The sequence below is a fragment of the Hyperolius riggenbachi genome, chromosome 8 (assembly GCF_040937935.1).
Source record: "Hyperolius riggenbachi isolate aHypRig1 chromosome 8, aHypRig1.pri, whole genome shotgun sequence".
NCBI lineage: Eukaryota > Metazoa > Chordata > Amphibia > Anura > Hyperoliidae > Hyperolius > Hyperolius riggenbachi.
Genome location: NC_090653.1, coordinates 276,445,488 through 276,466,247, shown reverse-complemented (window position 1 = coordinate 276,466,247; position 20,760 = coordinate 276,445,488). Strand labels below are relative to the sequence as shown.

The 20,760-nt window shown below is 44.2% G+C and overlaps 1 protein-coding gene across 1 annotated transcript in view; it reads right to left on the bottom strand.

Annotated features, from left to right (window-relative positions):
* Positions 1-3,407: 3,407 nt before the first annotated feature.
* Positions 3,408-20,760, bottom strand: part of C8G (complement C8 gamma chain) — a 39,780-nt gene continuing 22,427 nt past the window's right edge. Inside the window, exons 5-7 of the mRNA XM_068248963.1 lie at positions 6,628-6,729; positions 5,741-5,779; positions 3,408-3,555 (exon numbers count right to left, since the gene is read on the bottom strand). Of these exons, the coding sequence (XP_068105064.1) occupies positions 3,542-3,555; positions 5,741-5,779; positions 6,628-6,729 (155 nt within the window). The 3' untranslated portion in view covers positions 3,408-3,541. The remainder of the gene's footprint in view (positions 3,556-5,740; positions 5,780-6,627; positions 6,730-20,760) is intronic.

Genomic DNA, 20,760 nt, shown 5'->3' with positions numbered 1-20,760 from the left:
CACACCTGATACAAGCATGCGGCCAACACAGTCACACTTCAATCAGAAACATCTGATCTGCTACGTGCTTTTCAGGGTCTACGGCTAAAGGTATTAGGCTCGGTTCACAGCAGGAAGTTGCGGTGCTGCGTTATAAGGTGTTGTAACGCAACTTTCCACAATGCCATTAAAACTATGTCACTACTGCAGTGTGTTACCTCTAAACGCACACGTTACCACATATGGGAAAGCATACTTTTTATTGACTGTATGCTTTACTGTACCTTCTTTATGCAATGGTAACGTAGCGTTAATCTGCATTACCACTTTTTTGTTGCGTTGTAATGTTGCATTGCAGCTTTGCAACACAACGTCCTACTGTGAACCTAGCCTTAGAGGCGGAGGATCAGCAGCACAGCCAGGCAAACTGGCATTGTTTAAAAGGAAATAAATATGGCAGCCTTCATGTCCCTCTCACTTCAAGTGTCCTTTAAAATCCCATTGAAAGGTCATTTTTTTGTCCAAGGCATTCTCTTCCCTAAAACCGACCCGGCCTGACTCATCGGTTGAGCGTAGAATACCCTTTTTTTTTAACTGTATAGCCATGTCCTCCATGTGAACTTATAATATCTCGCTGGTTGTTTACATGCAGTTTTACATAAGCTGTGTTTCTCAGCGTGCTTACAAAATTCCATCGCATATTATGAAAGCTCCAGGCCAGCGGGGAAACAAGGGGGGAGGCCAGGAGGGGAGGGGGGAGCTTTATTAAAGGGAATCTCTGGCACAACGCTCACCGCTTGCTGACCCAGAGCGCTTGGTGGGGAAACAAGCGTGTTTTGTTTAGTAGGGGAAGGATCCAGGCTGCGTTATACAGGTGTTTGCCGCAGGCTAGATTCTAGCTGTGGTCAGCTCATACAGGGCTCGGCGTGCTGAGATAGAGGGGAAAGTTCTGGGGCTCATGTGTGTACACAGGAGGTACAAAAACAACACAGCGCTGTCATTTAAGGTGACCGCACCGCTGTATGTGATCGCCGCACTTTCACACAGATGTCATTGAAGGATTAGAACTTGTATAAACTGATAACGCACACATTTTATTTTGCATCATTTTGCAGAAATACTGGGTTGCAAATGTGCAACGAAACAACCAGTTCAATTAAGGGATTGCATCTGTGCAAAATGTAAAGAGGAACTGTAGTGAAAATAACATCATGAATTACATTTTTTTTTAATTATTATTATGTACAGTACAATATTAAAGTGGACCTGAACTCTTCCACAGGACAGAAGGAAAACAGAGAGAAAGGCACTCTGTATGTATTTAGAGAGTTTAGCCTGCCTTATTTCTCCTCATCTGTGACTTATCACAAGTTGTAATTTGATCTTGCAGCTGTGTCAGCTGGCTGCCACGGCAGAGCAGCTAATTGGTAAACACAGGATGTTAACAATATGTCTGCTACTCTGCCAATTTGTTATAGGATTTGTATCATCTGTAACAAAGAAGTGTTTTTCTTTAAAGGTTATTATGCTGTTGCATGTTGATTGGGAGAAGTGGCTGGATGGTGTACTGGTTAAGGGCTCTGCCTCTGACACAAGACTTAATGGCTCTTCCTGCTCAGTAAGCACTATGTTACTATTACAATTATTTACCCTTTATTCACAGCTCTCTGTCTGCACTGATTAGGACATAACCATGCCATATGGCCGCTTCCAGTATTAGCTGTACTGTTAACTGGGGGATGATTCGAATTTTTACACAGATAACATTACTTTGGGAAAAAGGCAGGTAGGATGACTATATCCAAAAAAAGGCCCCATTTACACTTAATCAGTTGGTACACGTTTCTTTTTCTCCTCCATAGCAGTGCATTATGAAAACGCGCACAGTGTGAACAGAGCCATTGGGAAACATGGGCATTACTTTGAAAATCGGTTGCCGTTTTAGTTATAACTGAGAGCAACTGATTAAAGGGGCACTACAGCAAAAAACTGTAACATTTTAAATATGTGCAAACATATACAAATAAGTACATTTCTCCTAGAGTAAAATGAGCCATAGATTACTTTGCTCCTATGTTGCTGTCACTTACAGTAGGTAGTAGAAATCTGACAAAAGTGAAAGGTTTTGGACTAGTCCATCTCTTTATAGGGGATTCTCATGGATATATTTGTTTTCAAAAGCACTTAGTGAATGGCAGTTGCTCTGTCCAACTGCCAAAAAGATGTGTAGGAAGCAGGGAAGCTGGCCAGCATCATAGTTTAAATCCTTTTTAGGGAATACAGTATCTTTATAAAGAATAAAAGCCTTGCTGAGAATCCCCTATGAAGAGATGGACTAGTCCAAAACCCGTCACTTCTGTCAGATTTCTACTACCTACTGTGACAGCAACATAGGAGAAAAGTAATTTATGGCTCATTTTACTCTGGAAAAACGTACTTCTTATTTGTATATGTTTGCACATATTTTACATTTGAAATGTTTTTGCCATAGTGCCCCTTTAAGTGTAAACGGGGCCTAAGCATTTGGAGTCAGGGTTTTATTGCCTGTTCGTCAGTGAAATTACACTATTTTCGTCTAAAAAGCTGTCCCCTTAGTTTAGATTTATCTTAAGAGATTTTTAAGTTATTTCACATATGCTACCTTGATTTTATCAGCAGATATAGATACGTGCATAGCTCAGCCTTCCTGCCAACAGGAAGTGAGTGGTGGGCGTGTTCAATTCCTGATTAGTACAGGTGTCCTCCTCCACACTGGCAATGAAAGTTCCGTGTGCAGCTAATGCAGGGACAGGAGTGCTACTATGAGAAAACAAATACAAGTCTCCATATTAATAGAGACTGGTGAAAAGTTTGCTTCCTTTCTGCTTATTCTTATTATTCTGTTAGATATTGTTTTTCCTGTGCAGATCTAGTACAGTCCAGGACTAACGATGTTAGAGCGTTGAGCATTGTAGAAAGCCAGTTGTGCGTTGCCCTGGATTAGTCATGGAGGAAATCCAAAGACCTACTGGGGTGAATTTATCAACCAGAATAATGAGAACTGATGAAGCAGTGCTCGTTAAAAAACAATTAGCGGCTGCTATGGAGGCTACGCTCGCTGCCTGCAGCGTAGCGCGCCTTAATGTAGTAGCGGCCACGCTACTGAACTGTCACGGTCGTGATACGTCACAGAGGCGGCCGATATTTAAAGGAGTAAAGTATTGTTAAAGGGTAACAAACTAAGGCCTGCTACGCTGCAAGGAGCAAGCGTAGCCTCCATAGCAGCCGCTAATTGTGTTTTAATGAGCACTGCTCATTTAGGGGACTATAAGAGGAAGATAAATTGCATTTCTTTGAATCCCAAATTGCACTGGAGGTACTCTTTAAAATCTGTCAGTGTGTGGCCAGTTTTTATATCAGCTATTTTTTATCATTATAGAACAGAGCAGTTAGACGGTTAAGAGATTTATTTGATGTATTGTCAGTAGCTGTTACTGTATCACATTGTGCATGAGCTAGTCTAGCAATATTAATTCATTCTGGTTATTATTCAGCTTCATGAACCCGGTATCTCCAGCCAGGATTATCTTGGGATCTCTGAAAAAGAAAAGATTTATCAATAAAGCGCACTTTTCACCCAAAAAAAACTTTTCCAATAAGACAAAAGTCTGAATACAGAGATGTCCATTGCTGCAAACCCTGGGCAGAAATGACTAGCTAATAGGAAGATACCACCCCTTCCTGCTTACAGATCCTTCCCCTTCCTGCTTATAGTCCATTCCTGCACGTACAGTCCCCTCCCCTTCCTGCTTACAGTCCCCTCCCCTTCCTGCTTACTGTCCCCTCCCCTTCCTGCTTACAGTCCCTTCCCCTTCCTGCTTACAGTCCCTTCCTTTACTGCTTACAGCAGTTTTGTCTTCTTCTCAAAGGACAAAATTTTGCCTCTTAAGGTGGCCACCCACCATACAATTTCTATATATACATTTTTCCGTTCGGGAATTAGGATTGATTTTTCCAATTGATGGTAACTTTTGAAACATGGCCAATGTACCACACCCACAAGCGTTCAATTTTTCCCCAAATATGGGGCCTTCCTATATGAAAAGAGAGGTCCATCCTTAACTAGGGGCCTCAACAAGGGGTCCCCAAGGAGGATGTCCCAATTTTTCTTCGTGATTTCCTTCAATTTGCTGGCCATAGGGGAATATTGGAATGTAAATGGAACTTGGCCCTCATTAAGGGATTTCCTCCTGCGCTTGTGTCTTCTAAGGAGATCCTTCCTGTCAATCCTATGTGCTGTCTTGAAGGCTCTCTGGATTGTCTCCCGTTCGTATCCCCTATTCAATAGTCTGCCTCCCAAGTCCTCTGACTGCATAATAAAGGTGTCATCCTCTGCATTGTTCCTGCGCAGTCTGAGGAACTGGCTGTATGGTATTGACTGAGTTACATGTTGGGGATGGAAGCTTGACTTGTGTAGGAGGGCATTTGAGGCAGTGGGTTTCCGAAACCCTCTGGGGACCAGGGTGTCACCCTGGATCACTAGCTCCAAGTCCAAAAATTTTATACATGTTATCTATACATATACATACACCAGGTCATGCCCCTTACATCTATTCACTTATCCCCTCACATATGGCCGTTGATGTAGCTGCTTATTCCTATATGCCACAAGATGGCAGTACATCCTCCCAGACGACGGAGCAGCCTGAGTCGCAATGGCCGCCTGGGGGAACCTAATATGAGCGCTCCCCTCACAGGCCTCCGTCGCTGGGAAACACCTGACGTCACCCGCCTCGGGCTGCTTCCGCTTTACGCAGCTGAGACGGAGTGACCAATGTTGATAGAGGGGCGGGACTTTTGGCGGAAGAACGCCGCACGCCGCCTAGTAAAGGTATTTAGGCCGCTTGTCCCATCACCTCATTTGCAGCCTCCGTAGAAGCGCACAGCGCGAAACGGCTGTCAGGCTCTTCCTCCCTCTGCACCCACCGGCACGCCACAGCCATCCACCTCAGGGTATGTGTCTCCACCACAATGTCTTCATGCCTGCATGTACGTGCATGTTTTTGATTGCAAAACAAATAAATGTGATTTACAGCAGTGCCGGCGCTTTCCTTCTCTCCTTCTATGCAAAAAACAGGTAGCCTAACGGCCGTTTCGCACGGCGGTGCTTCTTCCGAGGCTGATCACTTCCTGTTCAATGTGTGGATTTTATCCATAATTTTACACTTTATTTTAAAACTATAATGGCTTAAATCTGTTTTATTTTTTTTCCTATTATTCCCATTAAAATGCATTTAGAATAAAATAATAATTAGCATAATGTTCCACCCAAAGAAAGCCTACTTGGTGGTGGATTAAAACAAGGTATAGAGCATTTTCGATGTGATAAGTAGTGATAAAGTTATTGGGGAATGAATGGGAGGAGCGCTGAAATGTGAAAATTCCTCTCATCTGTAAGGTGAAAACAACCCGCGCTGGGGCTGAGGTGATTAAACGGGAAATGAGAAAATCTATGCATGTATGGATACTTTCCTGGTTCCAGTGCGCCCAAAATAAGGGGCTCCGTCAAAATTTGTGATGGAGGGGGGGGGGGGGGGGGGGGGGCGGAAGGGGGTCTGTGGTTTGTAGTTTTTTTCTTGAGCCTAACCTCAAGTCTTGCCTGCATTTTGAGATTATGCCTCCAGCTATAAGATCCATGATAATCCTGAAGCTGTTATGATCCCTCCTGAGCCTATTTGAGGCTAATAAACTAAAAAAAAAGAAAACAAAATCCATATTGTACCGTCGAGAATGTTGAACTTGCTGGCCTCCTCGCAGAATCCTACAAACAGAAAACACACGGTCTGAGTACGATTTATTTCACATACGACAAGAAAAAACTCTGGTCCACCCCCGATGGCTTTTTTTGGTAACATTTGGTGGGGACTAGCATCAACCACGCCCCGGGTCTCTTTCAAGTCCCTAGGCACCTGCTTAGGATGCCTTGTAAACGTTCTGGTTCTGCCATACGTACCTGTCGCTGAACAAATACTCATGAGCGTCATTGTGTGTCTCCTCTATATGGTCCCTACCCTAACAAATTTTTCTCAATTGCCAGAAGAGGCCTCAATACCAGCACACTTCATGGGAAATTCCAGTTCTGTAAAATTGTTAGAAACTTTTTTTTTTATTTATTTAAATTTTTTTTTTTTTTTTTTAATTTCAGATTATTAAATATTTTCTTTTGATTTCAATTGGCAGCCAGATGAGACTATTCAAAAACTTCTTCGCTATTATGACAACAGTCATCTGTTTGGAGTACAGATTGCAGATCCGCATGGGTAAGTGCACAAAGCAGGATCCCTTATTACTGCTTTTTAACACCTGCACTAAATTGCTGACTGGCTGCACATTTTGATACACGCGTCTACCAGTTTCTCTTAGGAACACTGTGAGACTGCTGTGTTTTTTACTCGTAGGGAAGCATGATATGTTAAAATACTGTTTGTGTTAGGAGTTTCAGTTCATCTTGTCTCGCTTGTTGGTGGCATTGTAAGCCTGGAATGGAGATGGTCCAGAGAGGTCAAAGGCACCTGGTCCCAAGCACCTGCCTAGGTTGGCTTGTTGGATAATCCAGCCCCAGATCCCCTGTTGTTGTATCCCAAAGTGTCTGTTGGAAATGTCACTCACCGTACTTGGGGAACGAATAGATGAATTCCAGGTCTATACCCTGCTTGATAACATGGTTGTCAAACTTCCTGTAGATGTCATCGCTGACTTTTGCTTTCCGCCCTAAGAACAAAAAGTGTTAAAGTGGACCCAAATTAAAAATACAAGATTTCAGAAATAAAGTCTATTTTCTAAATTATAATGATAAATAGTAGCCTTTTTTCAGCTGCATGATGGCAAATATAAAATATTTTACATTTATTGGAGGAACCCCTCCCTTCCTTCCATACTGCCGGACAGAATCCGGAAAACTGATGGAGTAAGTGGTGTCCAGCAAAGGAGGAATTGCTAATGGCTGCCACCTGTATAACCCTAGTTGTGAAAAGAAAAGGCTGAAAAACATGCACTGAAATGCTCATAGGCTTGAAGGAGTGTTTATTTATCTTTGTATGTGCCAGAGTGGTGCAGCTAAATATTTTTAATTAAAAAAATGTTTGATTTGGGTCCGCTTTAAGTTGATACACAACTCATAGAAATGGCACAAACATGCACTACAGGACCCTGATATGTAAGGGGGTGCCGAAAGGGCGCTGCAATGTCTGGCATCAGAGCTAAAAATTCAAATTGTTTGTTATATTAGAAGGGCGCATCCTTGTGTAGATATGAAACTGACTACGAATGCATTCACAAATGTTTATGGCTCCTTAAAGTGTACCTGAACTGATACAGAAAAAAAGAGTTTTAAGTGGATCCGAGATAAACTTTTAGGCCTCTTTCACAGTGCACAGTCTGTGCGACATTCACAGTGCACACGTTGCGTTGTGTGTAACGTGTAGCACTATTAAAAAGTGCAGCATGCTGTGCGTTTAGCAATGTATCTGCTCAGTAATGTGTTTTTTTTAAAATGTAACTCATGCGCCATTTTCGTTCCATGAGTATGCAACGAAAACTGCACACCAAGAGACACAGCGCAGTGCAAAATAACATCAAATTTCAGAACCTACATGCGCTGCGTTAGAGGCACGTTGTGCGACTTTAACGTCGCATCAAACGCAACGTCCCACTGTGAAAGAGGCCTTACTCATTGCATAATTGTGTTCCTTTCATATAGTTTATAGGGCATTCCTCAAGCCAAATACTTTTTTGGTTTTGTTTTAATACTCTTATTCCCTATAAACTAAACAAGCCACACCCACAGCTTCTTTTGTGCCTTGGTACTGTAGCAAGGGCTTATGGGAGCTCAGTCTGGGCAGGAGGAGGTTACTAGCAATTGATTTCAGAGGCAGAGGGGAGGAGGAGAGGGGACTGAATTTACACACAGTCAAGCTGATAGCATCTCCAGCCCTCAGCCTGTGACAATGTGACACACAGAACATGGCTGCCCTCATTGTATCACAGGAATAAATAATCATAAACTTTTGAAGCCACAGCTCCGTTGTGATTCTAACAACCGAACCAGTCGATGGCCAATGCGCCTGCGTGGCCCTGGCTATGCGCGTCCTCATTCATGCTCCCATCACAGGGAAAATCTCTGCTGCGCATGCGCAAGATGCTCCCAGCGATGAGACCGGCGGATCGTTGAGTATCAGCGCAGGCACAGGGTGACTACAGGAGGCGGGTAGAAGCCGAAGGTAAGTTAAACTCTTTCTTTTCTTCATCAGTTTAGGTTTCCTTTGAAGAGGAATTATAGTGAAAATAACATAATGAAAAAAAATTGCTTATTGTTTACAATATTCATTTATAGATTATTTAGTCAGCATTTGACCATTGTAAAATCTCTCCTCTCCCTGATTTACATTCTGAAATGTGTCACTGGTGGTGACATCTTTAGTTCTGCCAGCTGATCTGTACGGAATGTTCGTTACTGAGAGTTCTATGCACAGGGGGAGATAGTGGTTGATTGGCAGTTGGAAAAAGCCATTATTTCCCACAATGCAACGAGGTTCCCAGACAGCAAACTATGAGGACTTTGGTCATGACATCACACTGTGGGAGGGGTTTGACCATAATATCAGCCACACAGACCCACCTCCCTGATGATCTATTCAAGGAAAGGTAAATATTTTTTATGGGGAAGGGGGTATCACCTACTGATTGGAATTCAGTTCAATCCAGGGTTAAAGTTTCTCTTTAAACATTGTACAGGCTGTGTCACGATGCAACAAAACACACTTACTGTGAAAGGAGCCTAAAGTGAGAGTGATATGGACGCTGCCATATTTATTTCCTTTTAAACAATGTAAATTGCCTGGCTGTCCTGCTGATCCTCTTCCTTTTCTGCTAGATCACTTTTCTTCTGTTTAACCAGTTCCGGATCTCTGGTCCGTACATATATGCCACTGAAAACCTCACTTGTGGATCAGGGGCGGATATATTCTTATATCCGTGTTTTTGATGCTGCCTGCTCATGCACCTGCGCGCATTCCGATCCGCATCCCACCGGTCCGTGATCGGTGAATGGGATCATGTGTTCCCAAAGCTGATCAGAGTAACGAATAAGCACCGGCATCAGCAGAATGCCTGTGGTCATTCACGAAGTGCAAACACTGGTCCACATGACAGCCCAGGGGCCCCAGGTCTCTCTCAATCGCTTGGGCCCCCAAACCACCATGCGACACCTAGAGGGAAGTGTGGGCAAGCCCTGGACCTCTCACCTCACGAAGTGAAAGTAAAATACATGCACAACACTGCCTGTGTACTGTAAACAGCACACAAGATTAAGTGTGGGGGCATCAAAAGGTCAAAAAGTAAAATGCATACACACTAAAATACATAATAAAAAATAAATCCCCCATTAGTTAATAACCCCTTCAACTCCCGCCCCCCCCCCCCTTCCTCCATAGTTACCTAAATAAGTAGCATTTATTCTAAATTATTAGCACCTCATTGACCATCTTCGTTTATTGCCGTGGGTATAGACTGTATCTGGGCAGCACGGGGGCAAAGTCGTTTCTGCCGTTTCTAAAAGTGCCCACTAACTGTACAATTTTCAGCGAAGAGCGTTCAGACAAATGAGATTGGAGTGGCAGAAAATCAACCTTGTTGATGTTCAAAATAGACTGTGAACTATTCTAATAGTGATTGCTCAACAACAATTTAGTCGATCAGAAAAACGTTTTTTTTAATAGGTTGGGGTAGATAGGAAGCCTAGATTAGTTAGTTGCTAGTGAAATAATGTATTTTTCGGGGGTGATTTACGATGCTTCGGACCTAGGTTTAGTGGGAAAAAACTAGGGGAAAAAATATACTAAACCTGTCTTGTAGATGTTCTCCCACAATTAATGTGTCTCCCATGTGTCCCCATGTATCCCCCTTTTTCCCCCCATGTGTCCCCTTCTGTCCCCATGTGTCTTCCTCCACTCCTCCTGAATAGATAGAAGCAGCGGCAGCATGGCTCACCTAATCCATCAGAGCACGCGGCGTTTAGAGACCTCTCCTCTCCCACACTGCTCCCCTAGTGCTGGCTTCTGCTGATTGTGTCATTACACACGACCAGCACTAGGGGAGCAGTGAGGGAGAGGTCTCTGATCGTCGCCGGCTCTAATGGAGTAGGTGAGATGCGCTGCTGCTGCTTTCATCTAGTCAGGAGGAGTGGAGGAGGACACGGGGGGACAGTACAGGGAGTCCCCGACATCGCGGCGGGCCGGCTGTTCATATCGGCAGTCATTCGCAAGTCGAGGACTCCCTGTATTGGGAATATAGGATGCAGGGACCTTTTCCCCCATTTTTGGGGGAGAAAAAGTGCATCTTATACTCAAAAAATTCAATAGACGATGTATTGCCACATTTTATTTCTGATCCCCGACGACAAGGACACTCTCAGATTCATTGTACCAGAAGCACATCAGTCGGGTATACAGCATGTAATGTATTGCTTATATTTATTGTCCCCCACGTTGCTGCGGCGCCCCACAGAGGATGGTGAAGGTCATGATTTGTTTAATGTTCCTTGTGAGGCACTTCACAATATGTGGCAGTGCTATACAATTGTATAAAACAAATACATCTGAACTATGCTACAGATCTCCGTTCCCAGCATCGTATCCCGGGCCGGCCGGCTATGGACGCAGCTGTGCAAATAAAACTGCCGTACTAAGAATATCCTGTATAAATTGTAAAGGGAATGTATAGTATCTTAGTATCTAAGAGAGTGTGTGTGTGTGTGTGTGTGTGTGTGTGTGTGTGTGTGTGTGTGTGTGTGTGTGTGTGTAATAAATATGTGTACTCTTATCTCCCCCTGTCTACCCCAAGGGTCCTCTGGTCTCCTACCCTGTGTCCTGTGGTCTCCCCACTATGTCCTGTGGTCTACCCCTGTGTCCTGTGGTATCCCCCCTGTGTCCTGTGGTCTCCCCACTATGTCTTGTGGTCTCCCCCCTGTGTCCTGTGGTCTCCCCCGTGTCCTCTGGTCTGCCCCCGTGTCCTCTAGTGCCGGCTTCTAATGACGCGTGATTGATGATGCGTCATTAGAAGCCGGCACTAGAGGAAGCCGCGCACAGGAGCCGGATGTCTTCAATCGCCGCGGGCAAGATGGAGGAGGTAAGCTGCTGCCCGCTGCCGCTTCTTACACAGGGGGGACCCGGCGACATAAGCGGGGGGCTTAGACACGTCAGCGGGCGGAGGTAGGATAAACACACAGCGGGGAGCCAGGCACAGGGGGGAAACAGGCAGGGAATCCCCGACTTAGCAGCGGTTCGTATCGGCGGGCGTTCGGAAGTCCCTAACGGGGACAGCAAACTTTATGCAGGTTGCCGGGAGTGTGACATGGAGCATTGACTGCCACAAGGCAGGACGTCGCCAGAGTGGTGAAGCAAGGTCTCTAAAACTTCTACCGCTAATATCTAGCGAACCCAACTAGTGACTACAAATGGTGAGACCGTTCCATACTTTATTTTTCTCTGTTACACTCATGGCCAATATTAAGCACAGTTAGCGGCTTTACATGAACATTATATCTACTGAGGCCCAATTGGACTATGCAACTGTTTACGCGCATTGCTAAAATTTACGCAATTTATTCTACCTCATGGACTATTGCACAATTATGAATACGGATGTTTTTTGAACACTGCAGTTACAGATGGATACATTTTTATGGACATTGTGACAGTCATTGGAGGCTTTATATCAAGTGCATAGGCGATTTTTCATCGCCTTGGGTCATATATACAGTGCGCACTGTGGGACTTTAATAATAATAATTAATAATAATAATAATTGCAGTATTTGTATAGCGCCTTTCTCCTGTCGGACTCAAAGCGCTTGCGAGGCAGCCACTAGAGCGCACTCAGTAGGCAGTAGCAGTGTTAGGGAGACTTGCCCAAGAAACTCCTTACTGAATAGGTGCTGGCTTACTGAACAGGCAGAGCCGAGATTTAAACCCAGGTCACTTTAACAGGTAGTACCCTATTAGAGGGTGTTTTAAATATAGGGTTTTGTAGGATTTGGTATTATTTTATGTATGAGCAATAAAAGGTAATTTTTATATTGCAGTAATCCGTGCTGTGGTAGTGATTTTGATAAATTATGCAACTTGAACTTTATCCCATTAGCGTATTTAGTGGTAAAGGTGGACCACCTCGTTATTAGATGGTGTCCCTACTTTTTTGGAAAGCAATTATTACTGTAATGATCGCTGCTGCAGCAGCTATTGCTGGAAGTAGTAGTGCTGCAGCTCAGGCCGTTCTGATCTATTTCCATGCAAGCTGCATAGCTTTGTCTGTCTTTCCCTGCTGTCAGCTTGTGACTGATTATCATTCACCTGTGTGGGAATCTGCATGTCTGCTCCCATTGGATGACCTCAGTATAAAGATCTGCTTCCTGCAGGGTTTCCTGGGGTTTTCATAGCTTCAGCTTAAGCCTGCCTTGCTGTCGCTTTAGCCCCCGATCGTGTTTCTTGTTATAAAGATACCTTGCTGGTCTTTGCATCATATATTGGTTCATTGCCAATATATATGCATACCAGCACGTTTATTATTTTCCTTGTATTTGTGTTACGTTGATACATCAGTGTCGCTGATGTATACGTACACGAACTGTTTATATCCTGTGTGCAGTTAGTCAGCTTTCCAGCACGTTTTGGTAGGTTGCGCGTACCGTGACCACCTGTGCTGAGGTAGTTACCCTGCTCCTGGTTCTGTTTGTGGATTGCGTTCATCTCTGCGAAGAGATAACGAATCCTTCTGAATCCTGTTCTGTTACTGTTTGTGGATTGCGTTCATCTCTGCGAAGAGATAACGAATCCTTCTGAATCCTGTTCTGTTACCGTTTGTGGATTGCGTTCATCTCTGCGAAGAGATAGCGAATCTTTCTGAGTCCTGTTCCCTGTGTTACTCCATTCCTAGTCAGCGTTCCTGCTTATGTCATATATCGGTTCATTGCCGATATATACATATGTTAGTCAGACGTTACAAATAGTTTCATTGATAGCTGTAATTGTAATACGCTAGGAAAACATACTTATTGTATATTTATCTGTGTTACGTTCATCTATCTTAATCCTGCTATTTTCTGACTATCCTGTCCTGTCTTTGTGAGGCACGCCATCGCCGCATCGCATTGGCTGCCTCATTCCAGTCTGTCTGGTTTTGGACGCTTGCTGTCGCTAAGTAGCCGCTAGCTAGCAAGCGTTCATTCTGTCTACCTGTCCTGATCTCCTCAGTTCTGGTTTATGCGCTCAGCGCTACTTTGCGCTGAGACGTTATAACGAAAGCATTGTTTGTGGCTGTCAGATCTGCACCGGCTCTGTGCGCCACAATCTCCTGTTGGAGTCAGTCCTCCCCTCCACTATACTAGGGATAGCCTGTTTCCTTGTGCTAGTGTGTGTACCTCCTCCACGCCAGCTCATGCGTTGCATGCTGACTGTGGAGAATACACCACCAAGCCTTACATTATGAAAACCCCATTACCAGTCCCCATTGTGGGGGGGATTCCCAGAAAGTATGACACTGTTAATTATGGTTCCTGTTCCTTTAAGAAATTTGAAGAACTTAGCTCTGAAACAGAAAATGAGTTTTTCTCTGAATGTGCCAGGTTCCTGACCAATCCTGATCTCCAAGCGACTCCTGTTTCAACCTGGGCACTCCAACTAAGTTATATTTTGTTTAAAGGGGAATTATTCCAGTGGGCATTTGATGTTCTCAATCATTCCGATTTGAAAGAGAGACCGCTGGAATTTCTAGCGTTTGTGATCCATAACTGGTTGCGCATAGATCCATTGCCTTTTCCTCTTAATGAACTCCTAGCAGCAGGCCAATCAGCTGCTCCTTCAATTGCTTGCAAGAATGAGCAGCAAGCAGAAAGTGTTACTGATAATTTTCCTGCAGCTTTGAATAAATCACCAAAAACCGCAAGGTCAAAGGCAAAACGCAAACGTTCTAAGAAACGTGTCCAATCTGCAGAATCGTTATCCTTAGCGACTGAGACCTATAATGAGATTCTGCCATTAACAGATAATGAAATGCAATTGTCTTTCAGGGGAGTTAAATGGACTTATGAAACTACTAATGAACTTTCCTCCCTGGCTAGGGAAAATAAAGATTTTTGTTTAAAAGAATTATCTGAGTATGATTATGATGGGATATTACAGAGTATTGAACAAATCAACTTATTTGTGAACCAAGGGAAGTTTGCATACACTACAGTTCAACACTTGCTACAGGTATTGGAGATTCTTAAGAATAAGGAATCTGCCAATCACCTGCTAATTAACCCTATACATGTGCCTGCCACAATCATATCTGCAGACTGTGATCAGCCTAAAGGTTTCGCTGTTAAGTATGCATGGGATCCTCCATTCGAGAGGGGAGAGATGGAAGCCCTGGTCTGTGAATGGAAGAATGATTCAAGTTCATTTTGTCAATTTTACAGTGCAAAAAGTGAAATGGTATTGAACGCATGCATTAAGTCAGCCTATAACCTAATAGAGGCTGGTGTGTGTAGGTATGACTGTGTGGCTCCCTTGATTGATGTGTGGGAACTGATTTTGGATGATTTTTATGTGACTCCGAATTCGCAAATTTGGCGTTCTGACCCGCCTGCTTCAGCACCTTTGGCTGATTCAGCAGGTGATTCGGAGCTCTTTTTGTGTGAAATTGAAGTTCCTGCAATTCCACCCTGTACCATGGATAACTCAGTGTTACTTCCCAGTAAAACAGAAGCCACTGATACATTCTTAACCTTGCCCTGCGCAAATTTCTCAGCAGAGAATCCAGAGGTCCTGCTGACTTCCGAGTCCAGCCTAGCCAGTACTCATGACTCTTTGTTTAGTGAAACAGACACCAGAAAAATCTTGCCTGTCTCTGCAAACACTTCTGCAGAAATTACCTGTGTTAATAAAGTTCAACTCCTGTCTGATCCAGCAGATGCCAATAGATGCACTACATCAGTTTCCGAGTCCCAGCAATCCTGTCTAGTAAACTCAGAACCCCAGCATCTGAATTTTCCAATTTTACAAATGAATGGTGATTCAGATGCGCAAACATTGTGTCTTGATCTTCCTGTTTCTACACCTTGCTCTAGTTTCGTGAATAGCTCAGAGCATCTGCTATGTGAACCTGAAATCGCAGAATTATTACCTTGTTCAGAAAATTTTCCAATAAATTTGCCCTGTACCATGAATTGTGCAGTAGATCTCTCCAATGAAACTCAGGTCACAGAATCATTATGCTGTCCAGCAGGTGCTTCCATGGTTTTGCCCTGCAATATGGACTGTTCAGTGATCCTGTCCAGTGAAGCTGTGGTCGCAGAGTCTTATGCTTCACCCAGTACTTTGGATACTTTAAACCCTCTAGCAGAGGAGGCTGAAGCACTGCTTACCTCAGTTGGTGTTGCAGTAATATTCACTTGTCTAGCAGCTGTTTTGGAATTACAGTCTGCTCTAATAAAACTTGATGAATTTCTGCCCAGCAAAGCAGAAGCCATTGAAATATTGTCCTCGTCAGCAAGTGTGTCAGATACCTTGCCCTGTACACAGTCTGATTTAACCAATGTTGTTGAGTCCCTCTCCAGTGTTGTAACAGCCGAGGAACTCCAGCCCTGTCCTCTGAATGTTTCAGAAGTCTTGCCCTGTAACATGGATAATTCTGATTCTCTGGCCAAAATAATAGAAATCTCAGAATTTCAGTCCGGTCTGATGAGTGTTCCTGAAACCCAGCCCTGTATCCTGAAAGATTCTGGTTCTCTGGCCGCTGTGGCAGAGGTTCCAGAGTCCCCTTCCTGTCCAGGGAATTCCTCAGTTTTGCCTAGTCCAGTGGGGGCTGCTGCAATACTGACTTGTTCTGCAGCGCCTCATGAGCTCCAATCCAGTGTATTAGATGAGTCTCTGTCCAGTCCAGAGGTAGTTGTGGAGTCCCTATCTGGTTCAGTGCATACATCAGAAGATTTGTCCTGTCTTGTTAGTGCCCCTGAATCTGATTTGTTACTGACTTTGCTGGAATCAGCGACATCTAAGTCTGATCCAGCATTCTCGTGTAAAAGTCCAGTAGTTGCGAAGTTTAGTCATGATGATTTTTTTTTGGCCAGTCCTGGTTTTGGTCCTGTCTTGGCTGACCCTGAGGCTCACAGTTCCTTGACATGCCCAGAGGTTTCTCTTGTGCCGGTGTGCCCAGATGTTTTTTGTGTGCCAGAATGCCCAAGTGTGTCTAAGGTGTTAGCGTGCTCTGATGCTTCCTTAGTGGGAACACGTTCTGATGTTGCCAGTCTGCCTGCATGCCCAGAGATGGTTCTGGTCCCTGAAAGCCCTGATATTGATGTTTGTCCTTGTGGCCCTGACTCGGGAATTGCCCTAGGTTCCATAGGGGTTCTTGATAGTTCTCCATGTGAGCCTAAGGGGCATTCTGACCTATGGGGATCTCTTTGGAGCTTCAAGGTGTTCTGGGAGGTCTCTGAGAAAACTTGTCCTGGTGCCTTGGACTGGTTCAACAGTGGGTTTTGTGTTGGTAAAGACAGTACCGGTGGGCATTGCAAAGGCTTTGGCGTTTCTGAACGGTTCCTGGAAGGCGGTGGGTATCGCTCAGGGAATTTCGGAGGGCTTTCTTCTGGAAATCATGGTTCTGATGGGTGTCACACTGGGGCTTGTAGTACTGATGGGCATGGTTCTGTAGGTTCTGGTTCTGATGGGTCCAGTCTTGTGGGGACTGATTCTGGAATTCGGTCTTGCCGGGCTGTCCCGGTCATCATGAATTATCAGTCAGACTGTTTTGTTGGGAATTTCAGTTTTGAAAAGCGTCTGGAATCCGCTTTTAAGGGCGGGGGTACTGTAATGATCACTGCTGCAGCAGCTATTGCTGGAAGTAGTAGTGCTGCAGCTCAGGCCGTTCTGATCTATTTCCATGCAAGCTGCATAGCTTTGTCTGTCTTTCCCTGCTGTCAGCTTGTGACTGATTATCATTCACCTGTGTGGGAATCTGCATGTCTGCTCCCATTGGATGACCTCAGTATAAAGATCTGCTTCCTGCAGGGTTTCCTGGGGTTTTCATAGCTTCAGCTTAAGCCTGCCTTGCTGTCGCTTTAGCCCCCGATCGTGTTTCTTGTTATAAAGATACCTTGCTGGTCTTTGCATCATATATTGGTTCATTGCCAATATATATGCATACCAGCACGTTTATTATTTTCCTTGTATTTGTGTTACGTTGATACATCAGTGTCGCTGATGTATACGTACACGAACTGTTTATATCCTGTGTGCAGTTAGTCAGCTTTCCAGCACGTTTTGGTAGGTTGCGCGTACCGTGACCACCCGTGCTGAGGTAGTTACCCTGCTCCTGGTTCTGTTTGTGGATTGCGTTCATCTCTGCGAAGAGATAACGAATCCTTCTGAATCCTGTTCTGTTACTGTTTGTGGATTGCGTTCATCTCTGCGAAGAGATAACGAATCCTTCTGAATCCTGTTCTGTTACCGTTTGTGGATTGTGTTCATCTCTGCGAAGAGATAGCGAATCCTTCTGAGTCCTGTTCCCTGTGTTACTTCATTCCTAGTCAGCGTTCCTGCTTATGTCATATATCGGTTCATTGCCGATATATACATATGTTAGTCAGACGTTACAAATAGTTTCATTGATAGCTGTAATTGTAATACGCTAGGAAAACATACTTATTGTATATTTATCTGTGTTACGTTCATCTATCTTAATCCTGCTATTTTCTGACTATCCTGTCCTGTCTTTGTGAGGCACGCCATCGCCGCATCGCATTGGCTGCCTCATTCCAGTCTGTCTGGTTTTGGACGCTTGCTGTCGCTAAGTAGCCGCTAGCTAGCAAGCGTTCATTCTGTCTACCTGTCCTGATCTCCTCAGTTCTGGTTTATGCGCTCAGCGCTACTTTGCGCTGAGACGTTATAACGAAAGCATTGTTTGTGGCTGTCAGATCTGCACCGGCTCTGTGCGCCACAATCTCCTGTTGGAGTCAGTCCTCCCCTCCACTATACTAGGGATAGCCTGTTTCCTTGTGCTAGTGTGTGTACCTCCTCCACGCAAGCTCATGCGTTGCATGCTGACTGTGGAGAATACACCACCAAGCCTTACAATTACACTTCACAAGTGTCTCCTTCAAACAGATTATATCTTTATTATCTACAATACACAATAAACCTTCCCTCATTAAAAGTGGTTCAATTGTGGTATTGGCCTGACCATACACAGCCGGCTGCGTCACATGCACCTCCTCACTCACACTCCATTCAGCCTAGTGTCCATAATACTCCCGGGAGTTTTTGAATTGTTGGCCCGCATTAATTGACCATCAATCTTCTCCGTTGTTATGCATATGGACCTCATGTAGTGAAGGATTGCACCAGATTCAGTCTGTTATATCGCATCCCAGAGATCTCTAAAACCGTTTCAATTGCACTTTGCGGCGGAGCGTTGCGTGTGTTTTAAACATACAACAGTTCAACAGGGCTTGCCCTAGTGGGCTCTCACCACCATTTCTTGAGCTCTCCGTATGCCTGGCTGTAGTATTGCTTGTCCCCGGCTACTCACAGGACCGCTGCACATTGCGCTGATCGCTCCACGCCACTTCTCCGGCTCCTCCAGCTCACGCGGACAGACTTCCGGTATCAGGGCCGGTTTAAGCAACAATGGGGCCCCGGGGCAAAATAAACCTGGGCCCCCCCAACAGATACCTCGGAACAGAAATCGGCATTAAGGGACCTTTTTTGCAGCTGGTATAGTCAGGGTGTGAAGCCCCAATCGGACGGAGCTCCACATTCTGGCTACCCCAGCCTGCATGGGGGACAAGGGGTTAAAAAGTTTCAGGAGGGGGGACCCCACATAATTTTTTAAAAAAAAATTCCCACACTCTAAACATAAAAAAAATTGGGAAAATAGGAAAAAATGCCAGGGATCTTCATTCAGCCATATTGCGGCTGTATAGCGATCCCTGGCCAAAGCGCTGCGGCTGCGTATGGACCCCCAGGAAACCACGTCAGAAAATGTATTGCTCTTTCTTTTGATGCATGTAAAATTACACTACCGTTAGGTTTGCTACTAAAAGTTACATTTACCGCATTTAAAACTATACTTTTTTCCTTCGAAACTTTAAAATCGATTTTCTCAAAAACTATAAGGTATTTTTGAAAAATTGTTTTTATCCTCTTGTTCCCAATGATCTCCTTAACATATCCTGCAAATTTAGGGTTTCTAGCATTTAAGGTGGATTTGCTATTAACCATTAAATTCGGCAGGTTTTTAAATGTGTATTTTTTTTCCTTTGAACCTTTAAAATCGATTTTCTCAAACTATAAGGTCGATTTGAAATTTTTTTTCCTCTTGTAGCCACTGGGGGCCCCTACAAGCTCTGGGGCCCCGGGGTAATTGCCCCCTTTGCCTCTATGGTAGCGCCGGCCCTGTCCGGTATACACGTTGGTGGCGACGTCTCTACAGTGTCCACGTCATCACTAGTATCGCCTGCCTACCGGGCTTCCTCAGAGGATTGAGAGGCGGCGATTCAACTTTACATTTTAAAAGGCTCGCTAATGCTCACTTTGCATATTGCCACTCCCCCCGATCTCATGATTGGTTAGTTTTCTTCGGCTTCATTTTTCTCTCCAAGCAGGGGAGTATAAGTATATGTATACAAGGATTATTCAGGTCTCGTGCCAAGATCACTCTTGTTACTGGTCAATTCCATTGGGCTCATTCAAGCAGGAGAAATTACTATCTTATTATTTACATAAAATTCAGACTATTCTCTATAATTATATTTACTCAGCAATACTTGTAATTTGCCTTTCCTTTGCAATTCACAGCATCCATGCACATCCAATCTCAGGCCTTATAGTTCACAATAGCTTGTTCAAACCAGTTTTCATTACCCTAAATTCTATCAAGTTTAGAGAATTTTTGTGAATTTAGCATTTGTATTTAAATCTTTGACTTATGATGCTTTGCAGTTTTTTAGCTGGGCAAAAAGGGGGCAACCACAGGCACAGAACATTTATATCGCGCTTTTGTCATGGCGGACTCAAAGTGCCAGAGCTGCAGCCACTAGGACGTGCTCTATAGGCAGTAGCAGTGTTAGGGAGACTTGCCCAAGGTCTCCTACTGAATAGGTGCTGGCTTACTGAACCGAGATTCGAACCCAGGTCTCCTGTGTCAGAGGCTGAGCCCTTAACCATTTCACTTTCCAGCCACACGGACGGGTAAGGGGGAGGTCTGAATTTAAACCATTCGGAATTAACGTCCCCAGTCTAAAAATCCAACTAGATTCTGTTTGGCACAATTTTCTGTCAAGGTCTCCACCCCTAGTTGGGATCTGCATTTTGATGATTCCCTTAAATTTCAATCCATCTGGATTTTTATTATTAAACATCTTAAAATGCAGTCCCAAAGGGCTGGTTTCATCTCCTTCTTTTATATTTCCAATGTGCTCCTGGATGCGTTTTATTTTTGGCATCTGCGTCATTTTCCGGATATATTTCAACCCGCAAGGGCACTCAATCATGTACATAATAAATGTGCTTTCACAATTGATGAATGCCTTGATATTGTAGATTTGGGCATTCTGGAACATGTTCTGTTTACCAAATAACATACATTGCACTTTCCACAAGGGTACATTCCCAGTGGCCTTGTTGTGAGTCCCAACCACATATGTGCCAACTGTTGCGTTACCGACCGATATCCGAATTTCACCAAAATGTTGCGCAGGTTGGGTGCC